This window comes from Protopterus annectens, chromosome 2.part0 (genome assembly GCF_019279795.1).
Source record: "Protopterus annectens isolate FY-2018-M chromosome 2.part0, PAN1.0, whole genome shotgun sequence".
Taxonomy (NCBI): domain Eukaryota; kingdom Metazoa; phylum Chordata; order Ceratodontiformes; family Protopteridae; genus Protopterus; species Protopterus annectens.
Genome location: NC_056728.1, coordinates 162,141,653 through 162,165,699, shown reverse-complemented (window position 1 = coordinate 162,165,699; position 24,047 = coordinate 162,141,653). Strand labels below are relative to the sequence as shown.

General features: G+C 39.2%; 1 protein-coding gene across 1 annotated transcript in view; it reads left to right on the top strand.

Annotated features, from left to right (window-relative positions):
- Window positions 1–24,047, top strand: part of CNTNAP5 (contactin associated protein family member 5) — a 4,019,360-nt gene that overhangs the window by 3,808,094 nt on the left and 187,219 nt on the right. Inside the window, exon 23 of the mRNA XM_044060643.1 lies at window positions 20,141–20,212. Coding sequence (XP_043916578.1) covers window positions 20,141–20,212 — 72 coding nt within the window. The remainder of the gene's footprint in view (window positions 1–20,140; window positions 20,213–24,047) is intronic.

Sequence of the window (24,047 nt, the reverse complement as noted above, 5' to 3'; positions counted from 1 at the left end):
ATTCCTGTCTATAATCTAGCTCCTTCTTCCACCAAACAAGAAACAGAGTACAAAGGATGAATCCAAATAAAATCACTTTAGCTAGCAGATCTAGGAGACTCTCTCTCTCTCTCTGATACCTCCCTGTGGGAGGAAAAAAGACGCCTTATTGAAGTTTCAAGTAGTTTATTCAGTTAAGTAGGTAGATGGATGAATCTCTTGTCCTATTAGAACTACTTAACTGAATATACTACTTGAAACTTTGATAAGGCTTCTTTATTCTTCCCATAGGGAGGGTGTCATAGAGATTGTCTCCTAGATCTGCTACTTAAAGTGATTTTATCCGAAGCAATCCTCTGTACTCTGTTTCTTGCTAGTCCTGTCACACTCTGGGTCACAGGTGGGATACCAGAGTTGACTCAAACCTTTTTGATTACCTCTGTTTTTCCAAAAAGCACTGTAATCAGAAGTAATAAGTAAAACATAAATTAAAATAATTTCTGTTATCAAGCAGTTGCACAATAAATGACAAACGTACACTGGTGTTCAGATAAGCTCTGTAAGTACTGTGTATCTAGCAAGCCAAGGAAATGGAATCAAGCCAAAGATATAACTTGCTGAACATAACCTTATAATATAACAGGGAGAGTGAGACCTATCATAACTGTGATCCGTATGAACAAGGATGACAGAGGACAAGGCTGTACTGCAGGCAGTAAGAAAAAAGAAGGGACTCAATAAAGAAATACTACTTTGTGGAAATTCAACAAATTAAAGGGACTTAATAAGGGGAAGGATAACAATGGAAGAGATAGACTTTAGTTTGGCAACAGAAGAGTGGAGGTGTGCATATTTGTAGCAGTTTAATATGAATGAGAAGTGACGTGAGCGAAAATTAACACATGCACAAAACAGGATTATTGTACTAGAGGAGGCAGTTAGGCACCTTCATAGGTAAGAACCATGTAACAGCTAGAAACAAGGTGTAAACAAGGAAAAAAAGATAAAAACGAATAAGAAAGTCCACAAGTAACAGTGTGCACTGTGACTACACTCCCAAGTAACAGTGTGCACTGTGACTGCATTCCCCAGGTAATGGTGTGTACTGTGACTGCATTCCCCAAGTAATGGTGTGCACTGTGATTGCATTCCCCAAGTAACTGTGTGCACTGTGACTGCATTCCCCAAGTAACAGTGTGCACTGTGAATGCATACCGCAAGTAACAGTGCGCACTGTGACTGCATTCCCCAAATAACATTGCGCACTGTGACTGCATTCCCCAAGTAACAGTGCGCATTGTGACTGCATTCCCCAAGTAACAGTGCTCACTGCGACTGCATTACCCAAGTAACAGTGTGCACTGTGACTGCCAAGATGTTTTCAGGTGTAGATGAATACATTTGAAGGTGTTCTGTCATACACAGTAAAAAAAAATGCTGGTCCCCACTTTAGTGACATAGTTTGAGTAGAGAGCATTGCCAGCTACAGGAAAACTCTGCAGTGTAGAGGAAATGCAATCTGTCTTTAGAAGAGAAGACTTTACTTGGGGAGTTTAGTGGTGAGCATTTATTTGACTTGCTTAGTGTGCACTAATTTTAAAATATGTTTCTTTCCAACAAAATAGCATTATTTTCTAAGCACAGGTTCCCTTGTGTCTTTGTTGCTTCTGCAGTGTCACATTAACCACCATATAAGATCACAGACTATTTCATAATTTGTTTATTTCATTCCTTTTTACTACCACTGGAAAAGTAGTATTGCCCAGAAGGCATTATATTTAAAATTGTTCATATGTAATGTCAAAACATTTTGTACATTGTTAATACACCTTTAAATAGCATAGTTAGAATATGTAACACTACAGTTGCCTTTTCAGACTGTAACCATTCTTCATTTGCTTCTGCATCAAATGTATAAACTGCGTAGTCTGTGTATTACATTTAGTTGTAGAACATAAGACATTATAAATTGAGTAGTATGTGCATTGCATTAAATTGTGCAGCTTTTCTCTCCAGGTCTCATTACTGATGCAGTCAGACTTTCCAGGTAACAATTTATTTATTTATTTACATTTGTTTACCGGGAAAGTCCGGCTGGGCCAGAAACCCATTGTCAGTGGAGGCCCAGGGAGAAAAGCTCCAAAGAAATATAAGCAATATACAGTAATTAGATAGTACAATAGTATACATACAGTAAGATGCAGAATACATATCTTCTAGTTAGTTTATACAAAGTAGTATTCAATACGGTTTTCTAGTAGATACAGGTTCAAAAAGAAAAACATAAGCATTTCAGTGAAGATCACTGTGAGAAAATATAAAGTTAGTAATGTGTACATATTAAATAATAGTTATGACCAAATGAGATTTCCTTTGTATACATTATTTATGTGAGTGGTAATAAACACTGAGGAGAGGGAGAAAATGAGGTAAGGAGTGGGCAGTGTGTTGAGAGAATTATAGATATCTTGTCAGTCAGGTTTGGCACAGGAGCAATGCCAGTTTTGGGATAGAACAAACCATAATGAATTAATAAATAAATAAATATCTTGATTTCTAGTCTGATTGGCATAATAGATTACCAATATCTTTGTCATCTTCACCAAAGTAACCTTCTGCGCCCAGTTTTTGTTTGCACTCTTTGTTTTTCTGATGATTTCATTCTGCACAGGTGTTTCCCCCAACTGTTTTTGATGCTATCTGCCAGATATTAAGTTACTTCAAATGATTATAAAAATCTTCAGAAAAATATGCAGAGCAAGCAGGTATATATGTAAAAATGTATAAAGCACAGCAAAACCAGTAGGCATGTGACTTCAGTAAGATTAAGTGGATGACTATCCTGCAGGCAACTAGAGGGAAAGGATTAAATGGGTTTGTGCCCATTAAACCCTTACCGAAGTCACACACGGTTGCCACTCGTCCCGTTGTCAGCGGGACACTCACGGGTTGAGCTTTCTCATCCCACTTCCAGTATTCACCAACAGTGGGACTTTAAAAGTATCGTTTTCCCCTTCGTGCTTGCGAAATTGCCGTGGAAAAGCCGAAAATACTTCCGTTTTTTCCACGGCAATGCGGCTACATCACCAACCTGGACTTGCAGTTAGAGGGATTCCCTGCTTGGTCTGGGTGGTGTAATTTAAACTGTAATTGGCTAAAGGAATTGGAGGGGATGGAGATTTATCTAGAAGAGCCCAATAAAGGTCGCAGCTGTAGAGCAGTTTTTTTTTAGTGCTGTACAGCTGCGAAGGGAATTAAGGACAAAGATCTGAAAATTCTGCCAGCCAGCCAAGAAGCCAGCCAGCCAGCCAGCAAAGAAGCCAGCCAGCCAAGAAGCCAGCCAGCCAGCCAGCAAAGAAGCCAGCCAGCAAGCAAAGAAGCCAGCCAGCCAGTCAGCAAAGAAGCCAGCCAGCCAGCAAAGAAGCCAGCCAGCCAGCAAAGAAGCCAGCCTGCAAGGGAACCTGCTAGCCAGCAAGGGAGCTTGCCAGCCAGCCCAGCCAACTAGCCATTCCATCAGGAAAGAAGCAAGCTAGCCCAGCAAAAACTGTGATACTGGTAAGTACATAACATAGTATTTTGTGGCTTTAGTTATTTAAAATGGGAATATTGTGCTTTATTTAAGTTTTTAATGTTTAGAAGTAGATGGGGATGTAGTATGCAGTATTTAAATCGATGCAGTGGTTATTTTGAGATTTTTCAGTAGTAGTTTAAAATGGGAATATATTTTGGTTTAATTTTTTAATGTTTAGAGGTAGATAGGGGTGCAGTACGCAGTATTTAAATCTGTGCAGTGGTTATTTTGAGATTTTTGAGTAGTAGTTTTTAAAGGTATAAAACCTGTATGTCTCAGACCTCCCAACCATACTGAATTACTTGGTATTTACCGAGTTTTGGGGTCCAAATGAAGGGGTGCCACGATTCCCGATTGGCACTCCTTCATTTCCGATTTTTTTGCTTCATTTTTAAAATTTTTTAAAAAAATCGCGCTGTTGGAGCTGACGTCATCACATGCGCGATGACGTCAGTGCCATCAGGGCTACCAGCCAGTCGGAATTGAGCTCAAGGAGCTCACGTCATTATTTCCAACTGGCTGCGAGCGGGAATACAGCAGCGAGAAAACCAGGCAGCAACAACAACACTATGGCAGTAATACTCAGTCTCAGTTGCTCATTTTATTTTTTTCCAAGCGGCTGTGAGCACTCGCCAGAGTCGCCGAGCAGGAATACAGGTTTTAATTTTAGCAGGCAGCGCGAGTGGGTAAACGTGGGATGGATAAAGCACTCGGCTACTGAAGCTTGACTGGAAAGCTGTCTTAGAGTTGAAAAATTACTGATCTGGAGTCTGGAGAATAAAGCAAGGTAAACCAATGTTAGATTGAATCAGTGCAACCTACTACTGCTGCATAGTAGTTATAATTCTGCTGTAAAACTTACTTGTAGCCCACAGTGCATCACTGCTTCTATATTCTACATTGTACACTTCACACAACTGCAATGAAAGTGTATCTGTGTTTAAAACGACTAAAGACATATTCCTTCAATCAGATTTCTGCCTTTTGTGGGGAATGCATTAGTTACAGAATGCCTTTGCAACTACCTTTTCTGGGAATGCATTAGTCACACAGCACTTCTGCTGTGATGACAGCAACGATGTTTTAACCTTAACAATTGCAGCATCATTGTGTTTGACCATAGGATATTAGTTTGCCTTTTGAATGTGTTATACAATTGCTTCGTGCATGTAATAACTACTTGTCCATGATGTTTAGTTACAGTTGATGCTTACCATCTGTTGTCTTCTCCTTTCCAGTTGCTAGTAATTTGCTCATACAATGAAACTTAATTCAATTGTACTGCTTAGAACTTAAAGATATCTTTTTACTTTATCTCTCCCAGTTATTCTTCATATTGGTTGGGCTACCCAAAGAGGTGTGAATATGTGCTGAATGACTAGCATTTGGATAATAGTAAGGAATGACAGTAATCTTTTTATGGCTTGGTTTAAAGCCTGCTTTATAAATGAATTAGTGAAGGTTTATGAATGGATCTGAATTTTACCCAGTACAGAAAAAGTACACCCAAAGACCATTTAGTTAGAACATTACATAGATCTTGTAGCTGCTTACTAGACGAGTCTAAAAATGTGACAGACTGTTTTTGGAATTTATAGATAGCTTGCATAGTGTGCAAAGCTACCCATCTAGCTTTTCATGCAGTTCTAGGGTCTCATGATTTATAGACATTTTGCTTCTGTGTTGCATAGCTGTGCTGTAAAAAGCAGAAAGGGGATGTCCCTCAAGGATGCATCTGCAGTCCTTACAAATGGGGTTGTCCTGTCGTCAGGCAGCCCTTCGGTCGGCCGGATTCCAAAGTCTGGGTCTGGCCTCGGCTGGTGTCGCACTTCACCCGACGTCATCTCTGCTGGTCTTCGGGTATAAAGGCATCAGCCGACGCCATTTTCCTCAGTCTTTCTTGCCGCGTGGCGCCCGAAACAGAAGCTGTTCGCAAGTGCCGGTTGGTCAGACCCAGAGATTACTACTACCGAATACTACTTCGAAGACTTCTAAAAGCTAAGTACCCCGTTGGGGACTCTTTCTTGCCTCAGCCGATGTCAGAAAAAGTGAATAACTGTTTAACTTGTGGGAAACAAATACCTCATAAAGATTTCCACTCTTACTGCTTACCTTGTTTAGGCCCAGACCACGACGTAGCAGCCTGTTTAGCCTGTGCTTCCTTCAACCGACGAACGCTTAGGCGTCAGTCGGAGTTTGCTGAACAGTTTTTCGGCTCAGATTTTGCGTACATTATGCCGTCGGATCCTCCGACTTCTCAAATTGTTAAGAAACGCAAAGAAAAAGACCGACACTCGCGGTCCGCGGTTTCGGCCGAAACCACGGTTAAGCAAACCGCGAGTGTCTCGGTTTCGGCGAAACCGAAAAGCGGTCAATCTTCAGCCGAATCCATGACTACTACCGAGGCCCCTGCTACCCTAGTTGAATCGGCCTCTGAAGTTTTGCCTACTAATGTGGTTTCTCTAGAATTATCGGACACCATCCCTTTGGATGTCTCTACCCCAGCACGTGGTGCTGCTAGGCCTCCTGCAGCCATGTCTATAAAGGCCTTTGCCAGGGCTAAAGCAGCCAAAACTGCTAAGTCTGTGCCTGTTAAGCCCCCCCTCTCACAGGCCCAGTTCCAGTTCCCAAATGCTTACTCTGGCAGAGGATCTCATCTCTTTAATAAGGGGATCCCAATCTCACCCAGACAGGGCCTCTCAACCTCCAGAAAAGAGACCTAGAGCAGAGCCCCCTGAGCCAGTGTACTCAGATGACTCTTCTGATGATTCAGACAATACAGACCATCCAGAGGCCCCTTTTTCTACTTATGAAGATTCTGATGCTGAAGAATCTATACCTTCTGCCTCTCCACCAGAGGAATTTTCCTTTGGGGAAACCTTACATGCCATGAGAGAGCAATTCCAATGGCAGGGACAAGATTTCTCAGATTCAAGAAAAAGGCTTAGGACCTTTCTACACTTACCGCAACATAGGCCCTTAGCTATACCTCCAGTTCTTCCTGTTGTGGATGATGCATTCAATGATGCTTGCACTGCTCCTGATACTTTACCTCCAGCCCCAGCCAAGCCCGATAGGTTTTACAGGGTACCGGACACTCATCACCACTTATACAAGGCTCCTCTTGCAGATCCTGAGACTATCTCCCAGGGGCCTAAGGCAGTAGCCTCGACCTCAGCGAAAAACCCTCTCCCTTCTGAAAGGGAATCCAGGTCCTTAGAGATGGGGTAAAAAGTATACACCTCTGCTACTCTCTCAGCTAGAGCTTTGAACTGTCAGTTTCATATGATCCAATACCAAGAGTTTATGCTTGATCAGTTAACTAAGAAACTGTCCTCTGATGATTCCTTAGATAAGAAATATGTTTTAGAAATGGTGAATAACATTCAGCAGGTCAGTAACCATTCTTTAAAATGTGGCTATGATGCACTGGAGGCTTCATTTAGATCAGCCATGACTGGCACAGTTATAAGAAGGCATGCATGGTTGAAAGAGCAGGTCTTGCCGGATCATGTTAAAACAAAGCTATTAGATGCTCCTATGGATAAGGTCAGTCTATTTGGTCCTCCTGCCCAACAAGTAATGAAGAAAATGGAAGAGAAGGCAAAATCTGTACAAACAGTTAAAGATTTCTTACAGGTTCAGCCCCCAAGGTTTAGCAGGAACTGGCCTTCCAAAAATTGGTCCTTTCCAGACTCCTCTAAATCTCAGAGAGGCAGAAATACACGTTCCAGAGGCAGAAATCAATCTAGAAGAGGTGCCTACAGAGGACGTCAGTGGCAAGGCAATAACCGAGGCACAGACACAACCACTACCACTGCAACAGGGCAATCACAGTGACTTGGTTCTGACACCGCCTACCAGGGAACAAATAGCAGCACCTTTAGGCGGAAAGTTAGCCTTATTTTCAAAAAACTGGCACTATATCACAAGAGACAAGTGGATTTTGCAAACTATAGACCAAGGCTACAGGTTCCATTTCCACACCTTACCAGTAAAAAGTGGAATGCCAAACCTACCACCAAATCAAAAGACAGAAGCCCTAAAACAAATAGCTCAATTAACAAAGATGAGAGCTGTGGAAAGGGTACCACCTACAGAACAGGGCAAAGGATTTTACTCCAGACTTTTCCTAGTACCAAGAAAAGAGAAAAATTGGAGACCTATTCTCGACCTGTCCGCTTTAAACACATTCATCATTGTTCCAAAATTCAAAATGCTGACCCTACAGCAACTTCTTCCCATGCTGGGCAAGGAGTGTTGGCTGGTAACTCTAGATCTCAAGGAGGCATACCTGCACGTCCCCATACGACCAAATTGCAGAAGATACCTCAGATTTCTTGCAGGATCAGAGCATTATCAATTCTCAGCATTGCCCTTTGGCTTATCTACTGCGCCCAGAGTGTTCACGAAATGCCTGGCATCAGTAATCGCTCATTGCAGGCTACAAGGAATCCAAATTTACCCATACCTGGACGACTGCCTGATACAAGCGGACAACAAAAGCAAGCTGACACAAGACTTACAAAGAGTCATTTGCTTACTACAAGCCCTGGGATACACAGTCAATTTAAAAAAGTCAAGACTGATACCATCCCAAACAAGAACATTCTTGGGTGCAGAATTGGACACAGTAAAACAGATGGCATTCCTAACTGCAGAAAAACAAGAACAACTTCCTCTTTACTTCTTGGCATTAACAAACCAGAACAAACTAACAGCAAGGAAAGTACTGCAGGCCTTGGGCTTCATGGCATCCTGCATAATCCTGGTCCCACATGCCAGACTGCATATGAGAAAGCTACAGTGGTACCTAAAGAATTTATGGTCTCAACACAGGCACAGCTTAGAAACCGAAATACCACTAATCCCATGCCTGAAACAAGAATTCCTATGGTGGGCTCAAGCATGCCAGGCAAACCCAGGTTTGTCCTTCCACAACATTCAAGCAAGCCAAACCATCACAACGGACACCTCAGACCTAGGTTGGGGGGCCCACATGTTGGACAAATGCATTCAAGGCTTATGGACTCCAGACCAGCTGCACCTGCACATAAATCAAAAAGAAATGCTGGCAGTAAAACTAGCAATCCAGAATTTCAGACCATTCCTCAAAGAAGGCCAATTGATGATAAGGACAGACAACACCACAGTCATGTGGTACATCAACAAACAGGGAGGCACTCATTCATACCCCCTATGTCGAATGACTCTGGACCTATGGAATATGGCTCTGAGCTACAACATTCAGTTACAGGCAATATTTGTACCGGGAAAAGAAAACATCCTAGCAGACATGTTAAGCAGAACTACCTCGGATGCTCACGAATGGATGCTACACCCGGACATCTTCAAGGCCATCACAAAGAAATGGGGAATGCCACAAGTAGACCTATTCGCATCCCCACTCAATCACCAGCTCAAGAAATTCTGCACAAGGACATACCACCCACTTGCTTGGAAGGTGGACTCTCTATCCTTCAGTTGGAAAGGCCTGACAGCATATGCATTTCCACCTCTCCCTTTGATGCACAAGGTACTACTGAAAATCAAAGAGGAACGTCCAAGGATAATTCTGATAGCTCCAAATTGGCCAAGACAACATTGGTATCCATTGCTGAGGAGCATGTCTCGGGGAACGTGGACACTATACCCCTGATTCCTTTGATGTTAACTCAGAGCGACTACAACATCCTGCATCCAAACCTGAAAACTCTGCAACTGACTGCCTGGAACATTACATAGGAGCATCTAACCCAGATTTATCCCAAAGGGTTAAAGACATTATCCTTGAGGCCCGCAGACCTTCAACAAGAAGGAACTATGCAGGAAAATGGAAAAGGTTTGTCATCTGGAGTACTGAAAGAGGGAAAGATGTGTCAAAGATAGATATTGCCAACATCCTGGAGTATTTGGCAGAGCTTCTCCATACAGGCCTGTCTTACTCCTCCATCAAGATACATGCATCAGCTATTTCTGCAGAATACAGCTTCGATCCCCCTGTCTTCTCACATCCTCTACTCAGGCAGTTCCTCAGAGGAATCAAGAATGTAAAACCTCCTAGGAAACCACCATTACCAGCATGGGACTTGAACTTTGTGCTAGAAAAATTGACACTCCCTCCATTCGAACCAGCAGCAACAGCAGATCTTCAACACCTATCCTGGAAAACTGCGTTCCTACTGGCAATTACTTCAGCAAGAAGGGTTTCGGAACTACAGGCCTTAATGGCAGTACAACCCTTCCTAATCTTTCATCAAGATAGAGTGTCCATGAGAACTAATCCTACATTTATGCCTAAGGTGGTATCCAGAGTGTCTCTAAACCAGGCAATCCACCTACCTACCTTCTTCCCCAATCCACAGAACAGGGGGGAAAGACTGCTGCATACCTTGGATGTACACAGACAGTTGCGCTACTACCTGGACAAAACCAAGGGCAATAGAAAAACTGACCAGCTTCTAGTAGCTTATGCAACAGGAAGGGAAGGAAAAGCAATTTTCAAACAGACAATCTCCAAGTGGATAGGAAATTGCATAAGATTCTGTTACTCCTACCATGGAAAGCAAATTCCACAGAACATAAGGCCTCATTCTACAAGGGCTACAGCCACTACCACAGCTTTCTTACGAGGAGTGGCTACCAAGGACATTATTGAGGCTGCTACTTGAACCTCCGTGCATACATTTGCCAAGCATTATAACTTACCTCTATACTCTAGATCCCGACCAGGGTTTGCCACTGCTGTTTTGCAAGGGATCCTAACTACACCATAATTCTTCTTCCTCCTCCCCTAGTTTGGCTATGGTATTCTACCCATTTGTAAGGACTGCAGATGCATCCTTGAAGGACATAGTACAGTTTTGTACCTACCATAAATGTAGATGTCCGAACAGGATAGCATCTGCAGTCAGGATTACCCTCCCTCCTTCCCCTCTGTGGTACTCCTAGGGTATTTACCCACCTAATAGCTAGCTGGGGGGGGATCTCTTATGGTGTATTTGTTTGTATATATGTACATACATGCTTATTTTTTGTGTTTGCCTTCTATTTTTTTGGAAACATTGGCATTTATCCAAAAATTTAGCTTACCAAGAGGGCAACTGGCATCTGGGGCAAGAAACACTGAGGAAAATGGCGTCGGCTGATGCCTTTATACCCGAAGACCAGCAGAGATGACGTCGGGTGAAGTGCGACACCAGCCGAGGCCAGACCCAGACTTTGGAATCCGGCCGACCGAAGGGCTGCCTGACGACAGGACAACCCCATTTGTAAGGACTGCAGATGCTATCCTGTTTGGACATCTACATTTATGGTAGGTACAAAACTGTACTTTTTGAAGCTGCATGTAAATGTAGTTAGTAGTCTGTGGGTTTCAGTGTTGTTTCAATGAATGTGAGTTTCAAGGACAGAGAAGTTTTAATGCCAAGTCTGTTTTCGTTATGTGACAGTGTTGCTTTGCTTAGCAGATCTCTATTGGTGTTTGTGCATTGGGCCGTAAAATGTAAAAATAAAATCCAAATCATTGTATTACTAAAGCAGTATGCACACATTAGTGTTTATGGTAAATGGGGCAAAATAGCCAGGTAATGGGACATTGGAATGGCTGCAGGGGGACTCTGGTGCCATATTTTGGTTGTCTGTTCTTCAGTTTGCATTTGAAAGTTGGCATCCCACAATTCCATTGGAGTGGGTGGGGTTACATAATTATGTATGTTAATCAGCGTACAGATTTGTACCTATTTTTCATGGGCCTTGTCCAGATTTTTGATGTTTCCAGGTTGAGAGGTATGGTATGTATATGTAATTGTTGTTCTTGGGGGTATGATTTGGAAGCATTACTTTTAAAAGGCTGAACTGTGTGTATAGAAGTTGTTTATTTCTGGTGGGGGGCAGTGAAATATAAATTTAGTGTGATGTATTTCTATTGTAGCTTTTTCTGGGTATTTTCTGTTTGCAGATAGAAAATGTTCGAGCATAGTTTGCACTTTTTTGTGTGGAAATGTGTGTAATTTAATGCTGTTTCCAGGAAGTTAAGATATACTGTTTGGATAATTTTTCCTGTTAGTTCTTGCAAGTCAATGTGTATGTGGTACAAGACTACCTTTTGAGGGGGAATGTTAACAGTTAATGTAGTGTATTTATTATTCTAGTAGGTACATGTTGCCAACTAGCTGAAGCTGTTTCAAGATTGTTTTCATTTATACTTGTAAATGTGTGCATCTAGTTTTTTATGCATTCTTAATAAGGTTAAAATGTCCTGCTTTGCTTGTAATGTGAATATGGGTGTGCTGCTTTTACTTGGGCCTGTTTATTGCATCGCTGTGCTGGGTAAATTACTTTTAATTGCTATGTTTTGAGGTAAAAGGAGCCCATTGGGTCTGTTGTACATTGTAGTTTATTTTACTTCTCTTGCAAAAAGTATTTTTAAAAGTTAAAATGTTTACGGACTTTTTTCCAGTTTATTTATTTTTTTTTGTGGATGCATGCTCAGAAGTTAATGCAGTGTATTTGAGATTGTGCTAAACCATGTCATTGTTACAGGGTAGTTTGCTTTTATAAGTAGCAAAGTTTGTATTTTGTGTTTTAGTGGTGTCTTCAATAAACTTACAATGTACTGTTTTCATTATAATCTGATTATGACCATTGCTGCTGTTGGGCATGTTCATTAACAGATCATAATGCTGTGTAAATTAGTGCCATACATTTCTTTTAACTGCTGTGGTCAAAAGTTAAGTCAAGTCTATGGTATCCACTGTGCATTCTCATTCATTTTAGTGTTTTTTTTGGTTCAGTGAATGTGGTTAACTTTTTTTTCTTGAGGGGGTGGGGTGAGGTAGGCATGTTCAGTGGTAAAAATAATGCATTTAATTTTCTACAAGCTGTGTTAGTTTTCAGTGGCCAAAATGCCCCCTACATTACCTCATTTACTATTTGACCTTTTTCAAACTATTTGTAATAACACTTTTCTGCTCCATTCCTCAGTTTTTTGCATGCCAATGTTTTTTGAGCCAGTTCTTTTGAGTGCCAATGTTTTTCAAGCCAGTTTTTTCAAGGGCCACTGTTTTTCAAGCCATTTTTTGTGCCACTGTTAAGCCATTTTTTTCACATAAAGAAAGTTCAACAACTCCAATACTGAAAAGAACAGGAACTTCCCAAAGAAACTCGTGCACAAAAGGATGTAAATTCTTTTCTTTTATTCCACAATCCTATAGCAGTTAAGCGCTTTCAACTGGAACCCAGTCTTCTTCAGAACAGTCAACAAGCACCATAACTTCCTTTTTATACATAAACCAATACAATCATTTTAAAAATTGCGCCAAAACATTTAAAGGTATAGTGCACATTCAGCAGCAATGACCATAAAAAATCAATATTTATAATCTTCCTAGATATTTGAATAAACCCATATCTAGTGTATACAATAATTATACTGTCAAACTATTAAACTATATAAAATATTTATAAAACATTTGTATATTTAAAATTATTTTTAAACATGTATGTAAACTATATATAGTATATAAAAAACTAAAAACTCTATTTCATATTCATACTACTATCAATATTGGAAGACTTGAGACTTATAAAAAGTATATTACCAATACTATAATAACTCAATGACTTATACTAAGAGAGGACCAAGAAAGGTTTAATACTGATGGACTCGTTTAGTCCTGGGGTCTAGTAGCGTCTAATAAAATCTGCCATCTGCTTTCCAAGGCAGCCAGTTTCATCTTCAGTTTCCCCAAATGTTGAATAACTAATGGTATCTATGATAGCAAACTGAAAAGTGTGCTCTTTACCATATTCATGGATATGTTTAGACAATGCATTCTTCATGTCCTTCCTCTGAATACGGTAAAGGTGTTCATATATACGCTTTTTGAAAACTCTTTCAGTCTTGCCTATGTAATACATAGGACAAGTACAACATGTAGCAATATATATCACCCTACTTGTGTTACAATTTCCAGTTCTAGTTCTAATACATGTAGAGTTGAAGTTTTTAAGTCTAATGTATCTGGATTCATTAATAAACTTACACTGTTTACATCTGCCGCATTTTGTTGTACCTTTGTACATATCCTTTGTGGCATTATCATAATTGGCTTTCTCTAATAATCTTTTTAAATTAATGCCTGTCTTATATACAAATTCAGGAGAATTTCCCACATTACGTTCCAAATTCGAACTAACAAGTATATTCCAATGTTGTCGTAATATGTCCTTAATAAAACACGTATGTGTAGTGTAAGTCAAAATACATGCTCGACTAGAATAACTGGATGGCAGCCCTTCATGTTTTTCATTAACTATATATTTACCTAATAAAGGGGGGTACTTCTTACCCCATTCATTACCCACATATTCAATTGTATCCAGGAGCATGTGGTCCGGATATCCACGATTACTAAATAATGTCCTAATGGTATCAAGTTCCGTTCTCATCACAGCTTCTGTCGAAGACATCCTCGCTGCACGGATACACTGCCCCTTTACGATGTTTTTAAAAATGTGTGGAGGATGGTTACTTGTAAAATGTAGGTAATCATTGGAAAAAGTTGGTTTGCGGAAAATTCTAGAAGTGAATGTATGTTGGTCAAGACCAACCAAGACGTCCAAATAAGCAATGTCCACAGTACTAGTTTGATGAGCAAACTCAATTTGGCTGTGATTTTTGATGGCTCAACGGACCAGGCAGTTGGTACGGAAAACATACAGTTGCGCAAAAAGAGTTCCTATGTTCCTGTATCTCATCCCAGTATATCAAATTTTGAGAAATTGGTTAGTCAAGACATTTATAGACTACACAGGGACATTAGACATAGGAATTTGTTGCATAACGGTCCACCACAAAATCTTACTCAATCAGAAAAGGAATGTCTTAACCAAGTGATGCAGAATAAAGAGAATGCATCATGAAACCCGACAAGGGTGGTGGGTTAGTACTTTTTTATGTTGAAGCATACAAGTCTTGTATTTATGACATCTTAAATCAGGCAGACACTTATGAAAATGTCTCCTTAAATCAGATTAACATCGGACACCATCGTATAGATCTGGCTATAGAGGAATATTTAATAGACAACAGGATTACAAATGACACTTATATGTTTTGAAGAATGACCACCCCATTTTGGCAACCATTGTTGGCATACCCAAACTTCACAAATCCTTGGAGCAACCACCCTTCAGACCCATCATCTCCGGCTCCCATTCCAAGACTTATAACATAGGAAATGGATTGATCATCAACTAAAACACATTTATGGAAATATCCCACACATCATGAAAGATTCGTGGAGTTTTTTGGGCAAATTACAACATGAATATTGGAGACCAGACCTCATCTTAGTCACCATTGATGTGGTCGATCTTTTCTCCAGTATACCCAGAGAACTAGGAATCGAACATTTCTCAAATAGCCTCAGGAAACATGCAGGGGTTAGTTGGGACAAGGTTGTGTTGTTGTGTGACATGATGGGACTGGTGTTAGATCACAATTATATTGTGTTTCAAGGGGAATATTTCAAGCAAACAAAGGTGTTGCTATGGGTGCGTCGTGTGCCCCATCTTTGCCAACATGGTGATGCTGGAATGGGAAGAGGAAGTGTTATTTAAAAGTCATTTTATACTCACATCTCATTCTATGCCAGATTTTTGGATGACATTTTTATTTTGTGGAAGGCCTCTATAGAGGAATTACAAGAATTTATGGCTTTCATCAATCTATCCTCTACATTTTTAAAATTTACTCATCAAACTAGTACTGTGGACATTGCTTATTTGGTCGTCTTGGTTGGTCTTGACCAACATACATTCACTTCTAGAATTTTCCGCAAACCAACTTTTTCCAATGATTACCTACATTTTACAAGTAACCATCCTCCACACATTTTAAAAACATCGTAAAGGGGCAGTGTATCCGTGCAGCGAGGATGTCTTCGACAGAAGCTGTGATGAGAACGGAACTTGATACCATTAGGACATTATTTAGTAATCGTGGATATCCGGACCACATGCTCCTGGATACAATTGAATATGTGGGTAATGAATGGGGTAAAGTACCCCTTTATTAGGTAAATATATAGTTAATGAAAAACATGAAGGGCTGCCATCCAGTTATTCTAGTCGAGCATGTATTTTGACTTACACTCCACATACGTGTTTTATTAAGGACATATTACGACAACATTGGAATATACTTGTTAGTTCGAATTTGGAACGTAATGTGGAAATTCTCCTGAATTTGTATATAAGACAGGCATTAATTTAAAAAGATTATTAGAGAAAGCCAATTATGATAATGCCACAAAGGATATGTACAAAGGTACAACAAAATGCGGCAGATGTAAACAGTGTAAGTTTATTAATGAATCCAGATACATTAGACTTAAAACTTCAACTCTACATGTATTAGAACTAGAACTGGAAATTGTAACACAAGTAGGGTGATATATATTGCTACATGTTGTACTTGTCCTATGTATTACATAGGCAAGACTGAAAGAGTTTTCAAAAGCGTATATATGAACACCTTTACCGTATTCAGAGGAAGGACATGAAGAATGCATTGTCTAAACATATCCATGAATATGGTAAAGAGCACACTTTTCAGTTTGCTATCATAGATACCATTAGTTATTCAACATTTGGGGGAAACTGGAAGATGAAACTGGCTGCCTTGGAAAGCAGATGGCAGATTTTATTAGACGCTACTAGACCCGCAGGACTAAACGAGTCCATCAGTATTAAACCTTTCTTGGTCCTCTCTTAGTATAAGTCATTGAGTTATTATAGTATTGGTAATATACTTATTGATTTATTAAAAGTCTCAAGTCTTCCAATATTGATAGTAGTATGAATATGAAATAGAGTTTTTAGTTTTTTATATACTATATATAGTTTACATACATGTTTAAAAATAATTTTAAATATACAAATGTTTTATAAATATTTTATATAGTTTAATAGTTTGACAGTATAATTATTGTATACACTAGATATGGGTTTATTCAAATATCTAGGAAGATTATAAATATTGATTTTTTATGGTCATTGCTGCTGAATGTGCACTATACCTTTAAATGTTTTGGCGCAATTTTTAAAATGATTGTATTGGTTTATGTATAAAAAGGAAGTTATGGTGCTTGTTGACTGTTCTGAAGAAGACTGGGTTCCAGTTGAAAGCGCTTAACTGCTATAGGATTTTTTTCACATGCCAATGCTTTCCAAGCCAGTTCTTTCAAGTGCCAATGTTTTTCAAGCCATTTCTTTCATGTGCCAATGTTTTTCGAGACAGTTCTTTTGCGTGCCAATGTTTTTCGTGCCAGTTCTTTTGTGTGCCAATGTTTTTTGAGCCAGTTCTTTCACATGCCAATGTTTTTCGAGTCAGTTCTTTCGTGTGCCAATGTTTTTTGCGCCAGTTCATTTGTGCCTACAGCAGTATGTTACTGCACCCTACTAACACAGTTTTGGTAAATGTGTTGCATATCAGGTAAGTACAGATTCAAGCATGAAGAGAGCAGCAGCTTCATCACAGTCAATCAGCAGCAAGAGAATGTGCAAGTGGCAGGATGTTTGGAAAACAGAATTCGACTGGATTGAGAGATGCAATGATGTCAAAGCGTTCTGCAGGTACTGCAAGAGAGAATTTCTAGTGACCCATGGTGGAAGAAACGATGTTGCATGACATGAGGCAACTGAACAACATAAGACTGCTATTCTTCAAGCTAAATCCACTCACCTGATGACAAAGTGGGCAAGGAACGCAAACCTTGAGGGACTAGAACTTAGAATCATTGCAGCAGAAGCCTCTGAGGTGTTCCATGCTGTTAAGGACAATATTTCCTATAACAGCTTGGACTGTGCAGTAAAGTTGGCCAGCCAGTTGTACAGTGACTCGGACACTGAAAAGAAACTATCTTGTGGAAGAACCAAGGCTGAAGCCATAGTTGAAAATGTTTTGGGGCCGCACTCATTGGAATGCCTCCTGCATGACCTTCAAAAACCAGGCACTTCATTTACAATTTCATCAGATGCTTCCAACAAGGGGGAATATAAAATTATTTCCACTTGTTTTGAGGTATTTTTCTAAAGAAGAAGGGGTGGTGAATGGCCTTTTGGACTTCTGTGAAGACCCTGATGAATCTGCACAGGCTATTTCACAGCAAATTTCCAACATTATGGAAAGGCACTCCTTGCCCTGGAACAGCATTTCAGCTTATGGGGCTGATAATGCCAGTGTGAACTATGGGAAGAAATCTGGTGTGTATACCAGATTAAAAGAAAAGTGCCCATCACTCCAGAAGGCTAACTGTGTTGCCCACATCATTCACAATGCAGCCAAAAAAGCTGCAGCACAACTACCGTACGACGTGGAAGTATTTGTAATGAGACTTTTCAGCCACTTCTCAGGTTCTGCCACAAGGACCAGAGACTTGAAAGACTTCTTTGAGTTTTGTGGCATGGAATTTTAGAGTCTGTTAAGACATGTGCCAACAAGGTGGTTGTCACTACTTCCAGCCATTGAAAGAGTAGTGAAAAATATCCCAGTGCTCCAGTCCTATTTCCTCTCCCAGGGAGAAGAGGAGACCCCCCGGCAGATATGGCAGTACTTTTCAGCTAATGAACATGGTGAGAATGAATTGCCTGCGCTGCCCCAGTACTATTTGCACTTTCTCTGTGCTGTTCTCGTTAATTTTAATGAACATATAAGTACATTAGAAAAATCAGCACTTACTGCCATGGAAACTTTTTGTGTAATGGTCTCTCTGAAGCAAAATCTGCAGGCAAAAGCTGAAGGTGCTTTCTTTGTCTTTGGAGGGAAACTTAGGGCACTTATGAGCACATTAGACAGCACTTCTGCTAACAAACTGCAAAGAGACTTCATTGTGTTCTTGGAGACAGCAGTGAAATACATGGAACAGTGGTTTGATTATACTGAAAGCAACTACTTGTTTACACTATCTAAATTCTCTCTAAATGAGCCCTTTGCTTTCAGTGACTTACTTAATATGACCACTGCCCTGACTCTGCAGGATGTAGATGAAGATTATCTTTTTAGGGACTACTTGGCAATTAGGCCCTTTCTGGAACAGTTATGTAACACATGCTTGACCCCCAGGAGAGAAGTAGCTGAAGCTTTTCAAAGAAGGGCCTGAACGGACTACACTATATCCGGTAATTGCTAGGGTTTTATCTATACCAACCTCAAACGCATTTGCAGAAAGAGTTTTTTCTTTGGTGAAATGTAAATGGACAGATGTGCGAAACCAATGTAATGTGGAGTTGTTAAAAGCTGAACTAATGATGACTGTAAATTACCGGATGAAACGTTGTGACTTTTATTCAAATATTATTTCAAATCAGGCCCTTCTTCAAGCCATAAAATCAAATTCAAAATACACTTAAAAAAAAAGTGATTTAGTGTACTAGTGTGCAGTATAAAGTACTAGGGTGCAGTTTGTAATTTTGTGTTCTTTGTTTAGCATTCATTTGCTAGTGTGTAGTATGTAGCACTAGGGTACAGTATGTAGTTTTGTGTTTTTTCTTTGCTTTAGCTTTAATTGATGATAAAAAGTCTTAATTTTATACTTGGTTTGTATGTGGTATGTAGATTTTTTTAAGTTTTCTTTCTGAATAGTCATGGTTGGTTTATGAATTTTTTTAACTTTTTAAATAAACAAGTGTCTGTTTAATGAGTAGTGTGTTTTTTATTCCTTTAAAGTTTATTTATTATTACAAGTGAGTAATGTGTGTTTTTGCAGTAATAGTTCACTTCATTTAAATGGTTTGAGTTTTCAGTATGCTGTAATGTCACAATGTTGTATCCTTAACCATAATACTGCATCTCCTTTAACACCTCTGGTGATGTCGTGGTGGGGGTGTGGCCAGTGTCATATTGACCACACACCCTATCATATTGGCCACACCCCCATGCCCCACTTTGGCCTTGTTAAAAGGTGGCAACCCTAAAGTCACATGGTTTGAATTGTTAACCTATATAAGAGAAGTGCATTGTATTTTTAACTTAGATCTGATGAAGTACTTGGATTGAGTACGAAATTGCTTATCTTGTTTTATGTTATTTATTTTTATTAAAACTACAGTTCTTACATATCTTCTGCCTACTGGTTTTGCTGTGCTTTATATATTATAAAAATCTTGCTGTACCTGGCAATGTATACACTTTCCTTATTTTTAACTATAAATGACTATCAATGATGTTTATATTGTTATGATGTGATCACTATGTAATCTTTTTTCGTTTTTTATGTCTTGGAGCTTTTCTCCCCGGGCCTCTGCTGAAAATGGACATATATCCAGTCAGGCTATCCCAGTCAACAAATGTAAAATAAAATAAATAAATAAAAATTATACCTTGGCATTGTTGCAGTGCTCTTGCTTGTAGAGTTGTTTATGTGGGCTTCCAATTGAAAACGGGGTCTGCTCCAATGAGTATCCATGTTTTTAAAATACTTACTGCAGTGATAACAATACATTCTTCAAGACTGAAAGCTATTTAGATTAAAAGACTGAGGCTTATTGTGAATTCAAAAATATATTTATCACTCTTGTTTACAGATCATTCAAGAACTGCAGATGAAAGAAAAGTAATTACAAGTGCAATGCAAAGTGATTCTGCCATTATTGGAGGTAAGTATACTTCTGTCCTTTAAAAAAACATGGCATTCATATGGTAATCAAGGTACAATAGAGTAGTTTACATTCTTATGACAGCACACCAGTTTACACTCTGATGCAAGAGAACAGCCCTTCCTGAACAGTCACTGTCCACACCTTTTAAAACCATTTTCATTCTGTTTGGAAATGATAAATTCTTAAATTTATGTTACCTTACTTAAATATAGCACACAGTTCCCATCACATCTCCAAGAGCAGTCTATATTGTACTGTGCAATGTTCTCAGATCTGTCTTGAATGTCCAGAGATTAAAATTAAGTGCTTGTCATTATCCTGAAAAAGAAATGTTTCACTGACTACTTGTTTTTTTTTTGTCTTTAAATAATTTAGTTTGGTGTCTTGCATTTTTTTCTTCTATAGAGTTTGCATTCCTGTATTCACACATATCTTATGCAGTTTGACTAGTAATTTTCAAGTGTGTTAAAGCAACCAAATATTATCTCTTTTTCTGTCTCTCTACAAAAGGAAATGGCACATAACTACATTATTAATGTATAACCCAACAAAAGCTTTTTATAGTTACAGAGTGACTGCATGTGATTAGCACTGGAATTAAATTCCTTTGGAATTCCATCTCCACAATTAATTTCAGATTAACCACACTGAAAAATCCCTCATATTAGAGAGATTCTACTAAGTTTTAAATTTCATTAACGTAAAAAACATTATCAGGCACTCTGATAGCATAAGGGAATAAAGCCCTGACTATGACTCACATGCTCTGGTTCCAATTAGCAGCTTGGGAGACTGACAGAGTATTAGTGAGGGGTGGCCTTACCCCTTCATCAAGAATAAGGAGAGGCATAGTCCAAAGAGACACATTGCATGTGACATAATTGGCAAATGTGGGGGTGGGGAAGGGGATGGGTAGAGCATATAGAGAGAGAATGAAAACCTGGATGGATGCAATGGTGGCTGAGCCCCCGGGTTGCCATTAGGATACATGGCTGACCCCAGCAATACAAGAGTAAGTCCAGGGATAGGAAATTAGCGGGTAAGACCCAGCAAGCAGAATGGGGCAATGGGGAGCTGGCTTGGTAGAATGATGTTAAGAGGACCAAAAAATTTAAAAGTCTTTTCCACCTGATAGCCTTGAAACCAGCTCTATGCTTGTACCTCGTACGCCTTCATGAAACTTTATTCCAATAAAACAGCATGTATTAAAATGAGGACAGCCAAATACTGAATTGACTCCAAAAAAGAACAAACTGGTAAAATGACAAAAAAAGCAAGCAGGCTGTAAGTACTCCAAACCACCCTATTTATTGTGAGCACTTTCATCAGAGACAATGCTCCAACTTCATCAGACAAAAGAAAAGACAACAATTAACCACTTTACATACTTACAAGTGGATGCAATTAAACCAATCACAAATTAACCATCAGTAAATTACATTCACTAATTCATGTAGGGTTATAAAAACATCTGACTCCATTATGGCAAGAGTAAATAATTTAACTAATACAACATATCTTCTCCATTTACAATATGTATATTTAAAACCATATACAAAACATATCAGAAACCTATACAATAAATACCGCCTTTGGTAAGATCTAGTTATTCATTTGGTATATTTATTCATCATTTTAGTGTGATTTTATGGTTTAATAATGTATTAAAATACATGTACAAAATGGTGTGAAAAACATCTTTTACAAAATGTACTTTGCAGGAAAGCATCTGGAAACACTTGTATGTATTTATTTTAATTGATAAAGTGTTGAATGGCTTGGATTGATTGGATCTAATTGATTATAAAGGTAGGGCTTGTATAAATTTCAGAAGATAATGTTGTTTTACTATTCTGATGAAGTCTGATTTTACAGATGAACACCAAATCCTTGTTTTTATTGAAATAAAGTTCTTATGAAGGCAGTTGGCAGACCTTGTGTCCATTTTTTTTTTGGTTTTAGTTTATTTACACATGGCTGTATCATGCTTTGTATAGTTATTGATACTTAATGAATTGCTAGAATAACAATATTTGCATTAGCATGCATTTTTTGAAAACTCAGTGCTGTACCTTTAGTGACTTTCCTCCTCTGTGACTTACCAGAAAACCACAAACTTATGAAGAACAAATCAACCATATAAGACAAAATTCTGGACATTAAATGAGAATCTGGATAGCTGAGCCATAGGCTAGCCCTCACAATACCATTTTACTATATGAAGTCACAGACCATCCATGTGGAAAGGCTCAACATATCTTAAAAATGAAAAAAAACATCCATGCTTCCCAATGTAGACTTCCACACAGACAAATCAAGACAGATTTTAAATATCGCCCTTATATACTTAGCAAGCTGCTAGAATAACAAGGATTTGTATTATCCAAAAAACAAAACCAATTTATGTTCTGCACACTACCACTAAATAACCATAAAACTGAGCACAAAGGAGGAATAGCCAGATATTGGAGCTTGAACAAAATATAAACAGTTTATTAAAATAGAATTAAAACATGCAGCACTTTTGTCCTGCATACAGCTTTTTGGAATTTTGATTTTATGGTTAAAGTTGTTAACAAGCATTTTCCCAAGGATGTGACAGCTGAAACTCAGCTATATGCCATTATTTAGTGACTTCCCTCCTCTTTGATTTGCATAAAACCAACCAGTTTACAAGGGGCAAATTAACAATATGAAGAAAACTTTGGACATTCTGGGAAAATCTGGAGAACCGAGTGCACCACTAAAATCTTATCCTCCAAACTAAAAACTAGCCCCAGAGCCATCTCCTATATACTTAAGTTGTTAACGTTGTTAGAATAACTGGCTTCATCTTAGCATGCATTTTCTGCAGGATATGAAGACTGAATCTCAACTGTAAGCTGTTATTTATTGACTTACCATAAAACCACCAACAGAATGAAGCAAAACTCTGGAAATTCTGTGAAAATATGGACAGCTGAGTGCACAGCTAAAAGCTATCTTCCCAACTAAAAACTAGCCCCTAAAAAATACCCCAGATACAAATCTCTTTCTAATGATGGCATTAAGACAAGGAAAGAAATGGAGGGAAAGGGGAGGAAGGGAAGCTGCAGAAATACCTTATTCCTAGTCACTAACCATAGATTCTTACAAAATCAGCATGACAAAAAACTCACCTTACCTCTGCTCCTCTGCCAACCTCTTTGGTGGCTTGTGCACTGACAACTCGGCAAAGATTCTCTTCACAGTTGTCAGAACTGAAAGACTGAATGAAGCTCCACCTAAACCTTATATGACTCTCTACCCCCCAACTTCCTCAGGCTCTACCTCACTTCATTCTCTCAGTTGTAACCTAATCCAGCTCCCTCCAGACTACAAAACCTCTGCTATCCTATTTTTATCCTATACACAGTTCTCTATTCCCCACTTTCATTCATTTGAAGGGGCACTATCTCATTCCTAAACTCGGAATCTTGCCTCAGACCAAAGCTGAAACATTACCACCCACTTAGGTTCATAGGTTCATAGATTAGTACTAAGCTAACTGCCCTTGCGAGCCATTTTAAGCCTAACCAGTTATCCCTTGTGAGTCTCAAACCCTGCACCTTGTGTTTGTAAGGCAAACACCTTAACCATTAGGCCACACTCCCATCTCAGCTTAGCTAATCACCTCCCTCTTTGTGACATCATGCATGATGTTCTACATTCCCACCCACTCCATGCCTTTCCTTCTAACGTAAGTAAAGCTCTAGTCCAGTCCTGTTTTTGTTCCCTGTGGACTAAGATACCAACCAGTATTTGCATCCCCCCTGTTTTACAATGTACTGCTTAGTGATTTTCACTGGACTTG